At 36.2% G+C, this 13,388-nt stretch overlaps 1 protein-coding gene and 1 long non-coding RNA gene across 2 annotated transcripts; one reads left to right on the top strand and one right to left on the bottom strand.

The window, feature by feature from the left end:
* Nucleotides 1–479: 479 nt before the first annotated feature.
* Nucleotides 480–11,567, bottom strand: LOC129899714 (transcriptional activator DEMETER). The gene is made up of 21 exons (XM_055974748.1): nucleotides 11,414–11,567; nucleotides 9,377–10,178; nucleotides 7,150–8,847; nucleotides 6,272–6,712; nucleotides 6,070–6,160; nucleotides 5,085–5,980; nucleotides 4,729–5,000; nucleotides 4,556–4,635; nucleotides 4,393–4,477; nucleotides 4,234–4,325; nucleotides 4,092–4,160; nucleotides 3,940–3,976; nucleotides 3,741–3,823; nucleotides 2,798–3,319; nucleotides 2,438–2,474; nucleotides 2,300–2,357; nucleotides 1,838–1,977; nucleotides 1,670–1,735; nucleotides 1,389–1,503; nucleotides 1,254–1,292; nucleotides 480–1,008 (listed from the first exon to the last, which is right to left on the bottom strand). Exons 2-21 carry the CDS (start codon nucleotides 10,071–10,073, stop codon nucleotides 830–832), a joined length of 5,697 nt encoding a protein of 1,898 aa, XP_055830723.1. The 5' UTR covers nucleotides 10,074–10,178; nucleotides 11,414–11,567; the 3' UTR covers nucleotides 480–829.
* LOC129899723 (uncharacterized) lies at nucleotides 3,255–3,930 on the top strand. Its single transcript, XR_008769574.1, has 3 exons — nucleotides 3,255–3,325; nucleotides 3,625–3,682; nucleotides 3,819–3,930. It is a non-coding gene; the product is annotated as an uncharacterized LOC129899723 (long non-coding RNA).
* Nucleotides 11,568–13,388: the final 1,821 nt, after the last annotated feature.

Here is a 13,388-nt window from a genome sequence, read left to right as displayed (position 1 = left end):
TGCTGTTGTTTTTGCTTGTTACTGCTGTCTCTTTTTCATTCTTCGTTTGCCCGAGAGTCTATTGAAAACAACTTCTTTATCTTCTCAAGGTAGGGTAAGATTTGCATACACGCTACCCGTACTTGTGGAATTACACTGGATTTTGTTGTTGTTGTAATGTTCACTACCTTGCATAAACTTTGCTAATCCACTATCATTTTGCATTTCGCCCTTTCTTTTAGTTTCTTGGAAACATGAGATGTTTTTGGGTCTTCAAGTGGCTATCTGAAGTTTGAGAAAGGTTGGCAATAATTTGAGGAGCCTATTCCTGATAGGTGATTCTTTTTCCTATCTCAATTTTTTTAGTTTTGTATCCTTTGCTTAGACTGCAGGACATCTATATTAAGTTATTAGGTGAAGCTTCAATAGTATGCATCTTCAGTTAACCACTTTTTCCACATAAAAATGAGTCTGTCAACATGTAAATCAAAGTTTCAAAAAAAAAAAGAAAAAGAAAAAAAAAATCAAAGCAATATTCATTTCAGGGCATGAATAAATAAGGATTTTCCACTACAATGGCATCACCTGTTTGCACATCCAAACTATGAATGTTACATCTCAATTTTCCTACATCTATCCCTGTTTTCTATTTGGTAAATCTTGAATAATGATGGCTCAGTTTGTGAGCATAAATCAAAGAATAGGAGATGCTTATTGTACACTACAACCTTTTTCGACAAGGGGTGACTTCAAATATTCTGTTGCTGTAAATTTGTATCTCCGGTGAGGTTATTGAATGTCATCACTATGTTAGTCATCAAATTCTTATCCTACTCCTCCTTGTGTTTCCCTACTTTGTATGGACAGATTTTGGTGAGTTGTAACCAGCAACCTTCTCTGCAGCTGCTCCCTCCTTTGTTTTGTCATCACTTCTATTTTTGACCATCTTACTTGCGGGGAAGTGCAGTCTAGCAATGAGAGGTCGTGGGGCTCTCATTTCTCGATCAAATCCCCTTACGCAGACAAATCCTGCAAAATGACATTTTCAAGGAAAGTTTTACATAATCTGACTCTATTAGTTAGGTAACTCAATCCCATCTTTTACTTGGTTAAACATAAAGTTGAATATGTATATACATGTTTTCCCAATGTGAGAGCAGAAAAGGTACTGGTATTTCAATAATTTCTTGAACAGTTTAGTAGTGGTACATATTATAACTCATCCTTTTTCTGTATCTTTTTTAAACATGAAAAGAAAGAAAAGTTGGACTTACCTCTCCAGAAGCAGTACTGAATTTGTTCTGTTGACAAGCCTGATAAATATCAATGTTTTATGTAGTCAGTAACTTAGACCCAATTCTTAAGTCATAGATTGAACCACAATGTTTTTCCCGAGCATTTGTCTGTACCTTTAAAAATTGTTGAGACAGAGGTCCCAAAGTACACGGTCCTTCTTGACAGGGACCATAGCAATTTTCTGGGAACATTAATTGGATTAAGACTGGATTTATGATCCGCAAATACCTGCACAGTTTTAAGATCACATCTTATTCAACGATCAGAAAGATTGCAATCAATAACATCCATTTCCAAGTTTCATTACGCACAGGTGCGCTTGTAAGTTTTGAAGCATCATTGTCCAAAATGTACTCTTGAAATTTGTGATCAGATGACAAGTTTTGGAATTTACCTCATTAACCTGGAAGTATGTGCCGTTGAGTGGGAAGCTCCCTCTCATTGCTGTTCGGCATGGTATCTGCAATAAGCTGGTGTTTCAGAGAAAAAAAAAGGCAATACTAGCTTATAGTTCTTCTACAAGTAGTGACTTTAAAGCACAACAAATGCCTGGACCACTCACCAGTAGTGTGCCTCTTACGGTTTGTGAGTTTGCTTCTCTTATGCCATTGCACGAATAGCATGTCGTCTCATTGCACAGGCTCCCCGATCCACTATGATCACACTTTGTTTCAGGAGGTTGAATTGAATTTACAGTCTCACCTGGTGGCACATTAGGCACAGGAGTTGAAACAAAATAATCTACTGCGGATTAGAGTTCTAATTAACCATTCTATTGTTATATGTAGTCAGTGACGAAAATGGAGGAAAAAGAGAAAAAACTGGTCAGTGTGTCCTCCTGTACTATTTGGGGGCAAATTTTGGTTTCAAAAGCTAAATGTTGCTAATGCATGGTTTGGCTTCAGATTAGCACTATGGTGAGAATCAGGGACACAACTTTTCTCCATTCTCTAACTGTGCTATGTGTGCATTAGTTGATATCCCGGAGAAGATGGTACTGTTCAAAGAAACTTCAGTTGCATACCTGGTGTCCATATTGCCAGAAGGTACGGACTTGGATCATCGGGTTCTCTTCTATCCAGCTGTATTTGAAGATACTTGGGTCATAATAAAGCTTAGTTCTAGCCAAATTTAATTGAGCAACAGAAGATAGACAACTGACCTTTTCCAACAATTCATGGGAATCTGGGAGTTCATAGCTGCAATATTAGAGTATTGACCATTAGTTTTGAGGAAAAAATGAGACGACTCAATACTTCGTTAGGTGTTTAATAGAAGGCCTTTTGTGTCTCATAATTGATGGTGTTGAGAGGTGTTGTGGACGTGCAAATTTGTGTAGATATCTGCATTGCACATTCTTTTCTGTTTGTCTTCTTAATTCCGTACAATTTCATATTCACATCAAGTCCTACTACAACAATGTTATATTCTTCCAAGTCCCTTTTATTGCATACTTAAAAGTTTACTTATCTTGTTCACATCTTTACACAGGTAAACATCAAACAAGAGCTCAGGAACTTACACTTGGTGTTCTGTCCGTAGGCGGCCGACATTTTTCAGCTTGGGAGTAGGAATTGAAGCCGCATCTGGATTCAAGGCCACCAGAGCTTTGGATACATCGCCTTCTTTATTATGCTCTTGTAAAATAGTCTCCAAATTGGTCGTGAACTCTTTCATGTTGAGTTCGATCAATGGAATTTCATCAGGATCTTCAAAAAATCCATCCTCAATGTCACTTTCTAATAGTTCTGGCAATGGTTCTGGTGTTTTTGGTTCCTCAATAATAGGTTCACAGTTGCTGGTAACGAGTGTTGCTTCTCTATTTAATAAGTTGGTCATCTCTTGAGGTATTGGCATTGGCCTTTTCAGGAAAGAAGGTATGTTACCATCTTCAACTGGAGAATATGGGTACACCATTCTTACTTCAGCTGCTGGGGGTAATAGCATGGGCTTGAATGCAGCATCTGCATTTCCCTCACCAGGGATCGGAACTGCTGAACTCACTATACTCTTCTCTTCTGGGCCAGGAAGGGCAAGTCTTGCACTGCAGGTATAACGTTTGTCAATTTTCCTCGAAATTAACTAAGTAATAAAAGAAGTAAAACATTGCTGGATTTTGCATCTCTAATGCAAGCGATCATCTGAGGAACAGTTTTCGAGCTCTACTTGCCAATTTTTAAAATTATTTTGTGATTTGAACTTGATAATAAGGAGTGCTTGAGTTGTTGGCTCATGTTATTAATCATCGGTATCATCATTATTATAATTTGAATTAGAAAAGTATGGTTTCTGTTCTTAGAGTTGCATTTTTAAACTTCAAACCATGTTCTCTTGTCCCCAATTTTGTAGGTGACACTAACTCTTTTAGTTTGAAGTTGCTAAAAAGTGGAATGAAGTAAATCTCAAGGTAACCTTATGTTCTGAGCTTTACTAGCAGTTGAAGATCGGAGATATGGATTACTAACCTTGCGTAAGCACTAGCAAAGTGTCTACACTCAGCTCGCAGTGGGCATGCATTACAGTTAGGTTTACTTTTGGTGCAGAAAACCTGTGTCAATATTGGAAGTCATCCATAATTGTAATTCTTTCTGATGAGGGAGAACAACCTCCACAAAAATTGTCATATGAGGGCACATTCAACTTGAAAAGCACAATTAAACTTACCTTTCCAAAGGTAATCATGTGGTAGTGCAACTCATACCTGCCAACAAACATCACCCTATTAGTGATACATCCATGGGTATGTTAGATCGTTTTTTAGCTTATTAATTGCATGTGAAACCAATGAAAATTATTATGAGGTCTTGAGAAAGTACAGTGTTCTCTGGTCGAGCTTGCAGAGTCGTGGCCAGAGATACTTCTGAATTGACTCCAGAATTGGATACCTGTATTGAAGCATGAATGATAACCCATATAGTACACAAAGTACAGTTTTGAGGTTTTGCTTTAATAACTTACAGTTCAAGAAGATGCAACTGCAGCGACTCAGGAAGAGGTTGGAGAGGAACCCATCCTAATCGCACAGCGATTCGTCCAACATTTGTGTCAACCTGACAAATTCAACTTGAGTTCTAGATCAAGTGAGTAGATCATTACACATTGGCAAGTGGAACTTACTGGAAAAGCAAGGTTATGAAGTGTTAATAGCCGCACGCATTCTACACTTTTCAGACCCAGTCCACGAATACTCAATAGATACTCTCTGCAATAAGGAATTTTTTTAGTGGCAGATAAACTCATGAAGGTAGAAAACTTTAGTGTATTATTGCAAGCAACTTACTTCACTTTGTCTGGGGCCACATCTCTCAACCATTCTAGGTCAATACTTCCATGATCCCTTACCAATCTATCGAGGAAGTCCTGCACAATGAGCAATTATGTTTTCTATGAAAATTTACTTGCGAGGTCTCTCCTTCTCCTTGTGACTAATGAATACATGTTTAGTGCTGGTACCTTAATTCGTTCTGCCAGCATGTTGTTCATCCCTCGTTCCTTAATAGCATCCGAAATTTCTTTAACTGCTGCATTTCTGACTGCTTCGTAGTTCAATGAGTCCATCGCATCCTTGCTTCTTTCTTTTTTCCCACTCTTTGATTGGACTTCCTTTCTCAAGCTATCCCAATCAAAAGCTTTCTTATCTCCTTCCTCAACTCTACCTTTTCTTGGCTTTGAGATGCTGGTGCCTGTTACATTGGGTTGCTTGCTTGAAGGATAAGCTTGACCTTCTGCATGCAATATGGTTATATTGCAAGAGTTTCTTGTATGTACTACGAGGTAAGAACTACAAGATTTTGGGATATCAGGATTACCTTCTTGTCCTTTAGCAACGGCTTCTGAATGGTTTAGTGTCTGTCGGATGCTTTCTAATTGTGAGGCCATTGCCGTTTCCTTTTGATGGGAACTTACAGAATGTTGATTATTTCCCCTGTGAGGTTGCATTTTCACATTTCCTATCTCTCCCATCCTTGGTGCATGAATAGCGGGAAGTGCGGTTCTCTGAGCTATTAAAGTACTCGAACTTCCTGCTATGTGTTTCATGCTTTTGCTCATGTCGATTTCTTTCTCATGGCATGCTGTTTCATGTTTTCCAAATTCTGGTGTCATGTTCAACCAGGAATTACTGGCAGTTCTTACTGATATCTGTTGGACCTGAACATGCGGATTGATTGGATAGCCATGTAAATATGTCTCTGCATCAAGATTTTCATTATGCCTGATATCCGCTACAGTTTCTGTCTTCTGATTCCCAGAGACGGGCAGCCTTTCTGAAAGCCTATTCCTCATAAAGTGACTCTGATATTCCTGGAATGCAGCAGTCCACTTTGTCGATGGAGAATGGTTTGCTTGAGTACTGTCTTTGTTCAAGTTGGGCGAACTTTGTTGGTCTTCACATTCTGAGTCGGATCCGGAGCTTGACCTGAGTTCTTCATTGGCTTGAAGAATGAGAGAGTCAGGAGAATTTTGTAATGAAATGACTTCCTCGTCTGCTCTCTTATCATGCTCACTTACTAAATAAGCTCTAGATGTATGAGTGTGGTTTTCCATTCTGTGCTGTAGTCTAGCTTTATGATATATGGTAGTCCCATCTGGATCTATTATTTCGACTTCTGGTTCCTCCACTACTATGTTATACCCATCTTGGGAGAGGGTATTCTTGGTGCTTGTTGGCAAGGGGAACTTGGCTGCAAGGCACATGAAAGCAGAGCTGCAAGAAAGGGTATGTTATTGAATTATCAACTTCTATTTTTAATTAGATTGACTATGTTCTTCTGATGGTATCTGACCATCATTTACCTTGAGAGATGATCTGAAACATTCTGTGTGAGGAATACTCCTATTACTGAGTCGACTACAGATCCCTTCCAAGCCGAGAACCTCCTATCGCCTGCAAAACTTTTCAAATTACTTGTCTAGTAGGAGTTGATAACATCAATTATAATAATAGCAGACAGATGTGTGGTAGTGGAAATGAATGGTTTATGAGATTCTTTGTTACCTTGAACAAGGCGCATTCGTGCGACAAAAGAGTCTACCCGTCCACGGACAACTTTCCTTTCATCTTCCCACCATTTTTCGTTGTCCTTGTCCATTGTCTCTGCACTTCCTTCCTTCCCCATTAAGACGTTCCATAGTCTGTTTGTCTCTGGGTCAAGGTCCACTCTGGGCCGTGGTTTACGTCTTTTGATAAGATCAAATCCCTCATATGGGATAATTGTGCCACTGCCCTTGTATGGAACAAGGGCCTTTTGCTCCACTCGAGCTGCATTTTTCTTGCTATCACTGATAACAAGGCGTTCCAGTAGCTGTGTGATTATATCGACTGACACTGCATGTCTCTGAGTTCCTTGTAAGCTTGTGTCGACTGACACTGCATGTCTCTGAGTTCCTTTTAAGCCTGTGTCGATTGACACTGCATGCCTGTGTGTTCCTTGTAAGCCTGTGTGACAGAAAGTTTGTAGTGATTGGAATCTAAGTAGGCATTTGGACATAAGAAAGATGTGATATTTGGAAGAAAGTAGTATTTGAAATTAAGTTGAAAATTGTATTTGGAAATTGAAGTTGTGTTTGGTCATGCATTTAACTTGAAAACAAGATGAAATATTTTGAGTAAAAAAGATTTTTCTTCAACATTATTTCAAATTTTGAACAAAAAAGGAAAATTCATCTTCAGACTTTTTTTTGAAAAATCATCCCAATGCATTACTAATCTATGTTCTAATTTTGTTTTTTTTTTAAAAAGGAAAAATTATGTCATGAACAAACCACCCAATCATGATTCTTTATACGAAGTCTTAGACTGACGCTACATTGCTGGAAAAAAAAGAAGAAGAAAACAATAAAAACAAGAGTGCTGTCATTGTTGCAAAAGGATACCTGTAGCTTTTGTCAGGTGATGTTGGCCAGCTCGTGAATTCTTGTTCACTGTTGTAAACAGCTCCCCATTATTGAGTAGCTCATTGGGTGATGTCTTCCCCATGTTCTGCATCTGTGCTGGCATCTTATTATGAGAATTTCTTCTTTCAATCTTTTGTACCACCATAGCAAGACTTTGGAGTTGATACTGATGATTCAAATTACTGCTTGTGGCCTGTACTTGGGATCCATGGATTCCAGCCGTCTGTTGGGATATGTTCTGTGGTATTGGCTGTGTATAAGAATAGATTTGAGATGGGTTAGGTTGCTTTTGCAAATTATGTTTAACAACCATGGGACTAGCACAATGCCTACTAGTCTCCTCAGTGGCTCCGTTATATCTGTTTATGCTCAAGCTATTTGACAGGAACTTTGTTGAGTCATGTATTGCAGCTGCAGTAGAGGAAGGAATACCAGATGAAGTGCTGCAATTTCTTCTGCTGTTGTCATTCCCCAACACTTCTGGGCACACAGATCCCATCTGGATAAAAGTTCTTGGTTGAAATGGGGAACTGGGGCACTGATCTCTCTTGGATCCTATTCTGTTGTCATGTGTGCAAGCCGTGTCTCTCAGAAGTAGAGGCATCCTTCCCAGTGCCAGCTGTCTTGGTTCATACAGCTGAATCCTGTTTTGATACTGACTGACAGTTCGCATACTCAGACTTCTTGCAAGAGCATTCAATGCCTGGTTATTTCTTGTAACTTGATTTGCTGAAGGAAGTGGCAATGGCAAATCTTTTGGCTTTTCCATTAGCAGTTTCTCTGCAATTTCTCCTTTCCTCTGATTCTGCCCAGCTGATATTGCTGAAGCCTCCAAGATAGCCAAAGATGACTCCATGCCTTGAGAATCCAAGTTCAAATCGAAAGTTGTTTTTCTTTGTTGATGTTTTTCTGCATGGTGGATATTGGTACTTGGCAGGCTTTCATCTTTTGTAATGTCTTCCAAGTCAAAATTTAGCATTTTCCGACATGTTTTTTCTGTCTCTCCAGTCTCAGGAACTTTGTCCTTGTCAACAACTTTGGTTTGTTGAGTTGCTGAAGCATTGGGGCCCTTTCTGCGGACATACTTCCTTTTTCCTGATGGGTTCTCATTCGGAGTGCTATTTCTTGGGGCAGCTGACTCATTAGCTTCGGCTTGTTCAGTTGTTGAAGCTTTGGGACCGTCTTTGCGGACATACTTCCTTTTTCTTGATGGGTTCTCATTTGGAGTACCATCTCCCGGGGCAGCACGCTTTGGGGTTCTTTTGGTTTCCCCTTCTATTACTACCTTCGGCCGGAGTTTTCGCCTTTTGGGAGTTTTCGATGCTGGTGTCTTGTTTAGGTCAATGTCCACATTACCTACATTGCCATTATCAACCTTTTCACTCAATGATGATGTGACAACCAATGAATCTGTGACTCTCTCTAACAGTTTATCAGAGTGGTCATCTTTGGATTTCATAGACCCGAGAGCATTCTCCTGCTTAACTTTCTCAGGACTAGATCTTTCTTGTATCGGGAAATTTTGTCTCTCAAAAGGCTGGTTGTCGTTGAAGTGGTTATGTTCTGGTGTTACTGGTGCAAATGTGAAGAAACTATTTGTGCTTGGACTTGTACCAGCATCTGGTGCCAAGGGTGAAATCAAGGATCTATTGACCTGATAAGGACTTCGCATACCATCTGTAAGGAAAATTAATTAGACATAAACTAGTGATTCAGATTAAAATATCATGATATATATCTGTCAAATGGGATATTTTCTAAGCTTTTACATCACTAACTTGTGATCAACATGCATATCTAACTAGCTTTTAATATTAGGAGCAACTTTTCTGATACTACAGTTTGAATCTGTAGTATATGGAATTGATACAGGTACTAACAACTTTGTTATGCAATTCGCTGAAAAAGGAAGTTATGCTAATATATTGTATCTATCAAAATACAATAAAATGTTATGCTAATGTATTGTACCCGGTAGTGGTGTGGACTTCCTAGCACAATCTCGGTTGTTCAAACAGAGATTGTAAATTAGGGTCGGTAAATTGACATGCATCAATCTTGTTAGTGAAACACATAACATAGGCATTACAATGTAATATCTGAAACTGTTCCTGCCTTTCATGTATTTTCTTTTTCTGCAAACACAAATTTGAAAGACCTCATAAATGGTTATGTTCTTGCAATAGTAACATAAGAGTAAACTCACCAAGTGGTAGAAGCCTGTTGTTGTAACAATCAAATGTCTGTTTTGGACTTATAAACACTCGACTCTCATTGAGCAATGTTTGACCTGCAGACTTGAGTTGTTGCTGCTCATATCGAGAAAATGAATTCTGAAAGCTTGGTATATCACCGAGATGGATGTTATTGCTTTGACCTGCTGACTTGAGTTGCGGCTGCTCATATCTGTTGTCAACTTGAGCATATGAGTTCTGAAGGATCGGTATACTGCCAAGATGGATGCTGTTGCTTGATCTTCCACTGGTGGAGAGCATATTTGACTGGTTCTTCATCCCAATCAGTTCTTCTAACGAATTAACTCTTGTGCAAGCAGGTTTACTGTGATCTGGTACATTTTCACAGCTGTTGATATCTATATGAGAGCGTTTGTGACTGACTGCTATATCAGTCCAGTCACCAGTATACCCTTTATTCAAATTCACAGATGTGACGGGATTTTGAGCTGCTCCAGTATCAGAAGCTGGCATTTGTAAAAAGTCACCATACATCCCGAGCAGGTCTTGCCAATCTGTCCTTTCCATCTGATTCCCTTGCATTTCAGCTGGAACAAGATCTGGTGGTCTTCGCAAAACAGGCTTTTGCGGACTAAAAGGAATCCGAGGATCCCCATTTTGGACAACTCCATTCTCTTGTGGAATTGAAAATATTCTCCCCGGATTCATCCTTAAAACTTAAGTCTATTCTTCTCCGCGGTCTAATTCATCCCTCAGGTCTTTGCTTTTAACTGTTCAACACTGACTATGTTTCAACTCCCAGATAGGACTTCACTGTAAAACACACAAATGAAAAAATTCAATCCATAACTGCTCCTAGGTAGAAGGTTTAAACACATGAAAAATAACAGTTCTTTGATATGAAAGCATAAGAAATTCCATCATGCATTAAATAACAGGAACTATCAGAAACATAAAGAGGCAGATCCAAAATCTAACCTCAGTCAACATGCCACAATAACTGAAACTAGTAACTAGTATTATCAAATTCCCAATAGTATATATTGTTTTATAAAAAAAATTGTTGAAACAAATCATTATATGAACATGAACTTATGATCATTAGTGAATTTAAACATACAATTTCTTAGTACTTGAGATTTATGCACTTTTCATTGTTTGGTACTTATATTAGAGCCTGATTAATTCGGATTCACACTATCTAAGCCCATTTAGGAGAGTCTGAAACAAAGAGCTCTAGTTAAGGAAAGAGCAGCCCCATCTGCTGCCCCACATCCCATGGCGGTGAGTTCTATGCACTTTACTAATTCAAGTCTGAATTTTGTTTTCTGCAGCCTAAAAGAATAGCTTTTCTACCTATACATAAACCAATGATCAAATCAACGATTACTATTTCCAGTTCATTGATATTTTATGATAAACCCAAATGAATCATCAATCAGATAACAGAAAATCGAAAATGTTGCTCATTATAGAAACTCAATCTCAAAAAGGAAAGATTAATTCAGTTTTCAGTTTCTTTCCCATTTCTAACTTTTTACTCTGTACTACTTATCATCATATCCGCATACCAAATTCATAAACAAAAAAAAAACACAGAAATGTTGTTTACCAATTAGCAAAATCTCACAAAAAAAAACAGAATTTCTAACAATTCTTCAAAGCTCATCCTAATTTCCGTTGAGATTACTGCCTTAGCCCTGTCCTATCATCTATATAATGGAGTTCATCATTTATTAACGGATTTTCCTTCCTTAGAATTGGAAGAAAAAGATTGAAATGACTGCTAAAAATTCAACATTCTGCAGAATGATAGAGGAAAAAAACAAGTGAATTGGAATAACAACAAATTTAGAAACCACACTGAATTTGAGGGAATTCAATTCCCCAAAATCTTCACCCAAAATCTACAAAAACGGTTCTGAGTTGAAAAATGATCACACCTACTTTTATGGATTGTTGTTACATAAAAAAAAACAATTACAAAAAAAAGTAAAAAATAAAATAAATTTTGGAACAAAATTATTATATATATAAACTAAACTTACCGATCTTTAGCTAAGTCCAGTTACCGGAGTGAATTTGTTTGAGAACCAGTCAATGCCGGAGAGCCAAATTCAGTCTTCTGTTAAAAAAAAATGAGGAGAGAGAAACAAGAGAAAATGAAGGACAAGTAGAGAGAGAGAGAGAGAATAGATGAATTGGAAAAAATAATATCAAGAAATAGTACACCTTTGTATACGTTAAGAAAAATTTTGTAATGTTTATGGTTGTACCGTTTATATACTAAAATTAAGAAAAAAAAATTGGGTTGGGGTTGAGGGTGAATAAATATTTGGCTAAAGACTACATTCAAAGCATAAAATCTTTCATTTGTTACCAAAATTAATAACCACCTATTAAAAGTGTGTATATATATGTTTAAGATGACAATTTTTTTTATTGGAAAGAATTATTTATTGGTTTTTATTAATGATTTAAATAATACTATATTTATGAATTTAATTAATAATATTTTGTTTTTATTAATTTTGATGATGATTTCTATATACGGAGTATTACGTGAAATTATCATAATGTATTTGTTTCGACTGTTGGTAGATGAATTTGGTCATGATTTCTATGTAAGGAGCGTTATATGAAATTGCCGTATTGTATTTGTTTTGATCGTTGATAGAGAGATATTAATGTAAATTAGATATTATGTCTATATTTTTTATTTTGATCTTTAATTTGTAATTTATTTGTTTTGACTGTTGATTGAAAGACGTTTATCCTATATGTAAATTAGAGATTATATTTATATTTTTTATTTTGCTTTTTTGATTTGTAGTGTATTTATTTTGATCATTGGAAGAGGGATGTTGAGCCTATATGTAAATTAGATATTATGTCTAAATTTTTTATTTTATTTTTTTGATTATTTATTTATTTTGATTGTTGTTAGAGAGATGATGATAGTGTCATTAGTCAAATTTTAAAAAAAGAAAAGAAAAGGAAAGATATTCATGATTTAATGATCAAGTTTGACGAAAGCTAATTGAAAGCAAATCCTGTATGTAAATCAGATATTCTATCTATATTTTCAATTCTGCTTCTTTGATTTGTAATGAATTATTTTGACCATTGATAGTGTCGTTACTCAAATTAAAAAGAAGATATTCACGCTTTAATAATCTAAGTTTGACGAAGTTTGATTCAAAAATTAGTATTTTTTATATTTTACTTGTAATGATATTATGACAATGTTTTTGGTTCTACATTTTTGTTTTGTAATGAATTGTTTTAACCATTGGTAGAGAGACATTGATAGCATTGTTATTCAAATTAAAAAGGATATTCACGCTTTAATAATCAAGTTTGGCAAAATTTAATCCAAAGATTAGTAATTTAATATTCTACTGATAATCATATTATGAAAATATTTTTGGTTCAACATCTTTCATCGTCATTCATAGTCAGTATACAATACTCCAATTGTCTTACATGTTACTATGCGCCGCTCTAGTCAATTTTATATTACTACATGTTAGTCATTCTTTGGAAAAAATTATACGAGATAGCAAACATTATCAGTTTATTATTGCATGAGTATAGTTTTATTTTAATATTATTTGTGGGTATATTTTATTGAGTTTATTAGAATTTGTTTGTATATTTTAATATATAATTTGTGTACATCATTTGTATAATTCGCAATACAATTTATAGTGTTTGTATATTTTGATATACAAATAATTCGTGCGTTTATATAATTTGCTATACAATTTACAGTTTTTGTATAGCATTTGTATATTTTGATATATAATTCGTGTACCACATTTTTACAATTCGCAGTCTTTGTATATTTTGATATACAAATAATTTGTGGATATAGCGTTTGTATAATTTGCTATGCAATTCACAATTTTTGTATAGCGTTTGTATATTTCGCTATATAATTTGTGTACAACGTTTGTATAATTCGTTATATAATTCGCAATGTTTATATATTTTGTTATACAATTCGTGTACAACGTTTGC

This window comes from Solanum dulcamara, chromosome 1 (genome assembly GCF_947179165.1).
Source record: "Solanum dulcamara chromosome 1, daSolDulc1.2, whole genome shotgun sequence".
Taxonomy (NCBI): domain Eukaryota; kingdom Viridiplantae; phylum Streptophyta; class Magnoliopsida; order Solanales; family Solanaceae; genus Solanum; species Solanum dulcamara.
Note: the sequence above shows the minus strand (reverse complement) of the source record. Positions and strands in the feature narration are given on the sequence as shown.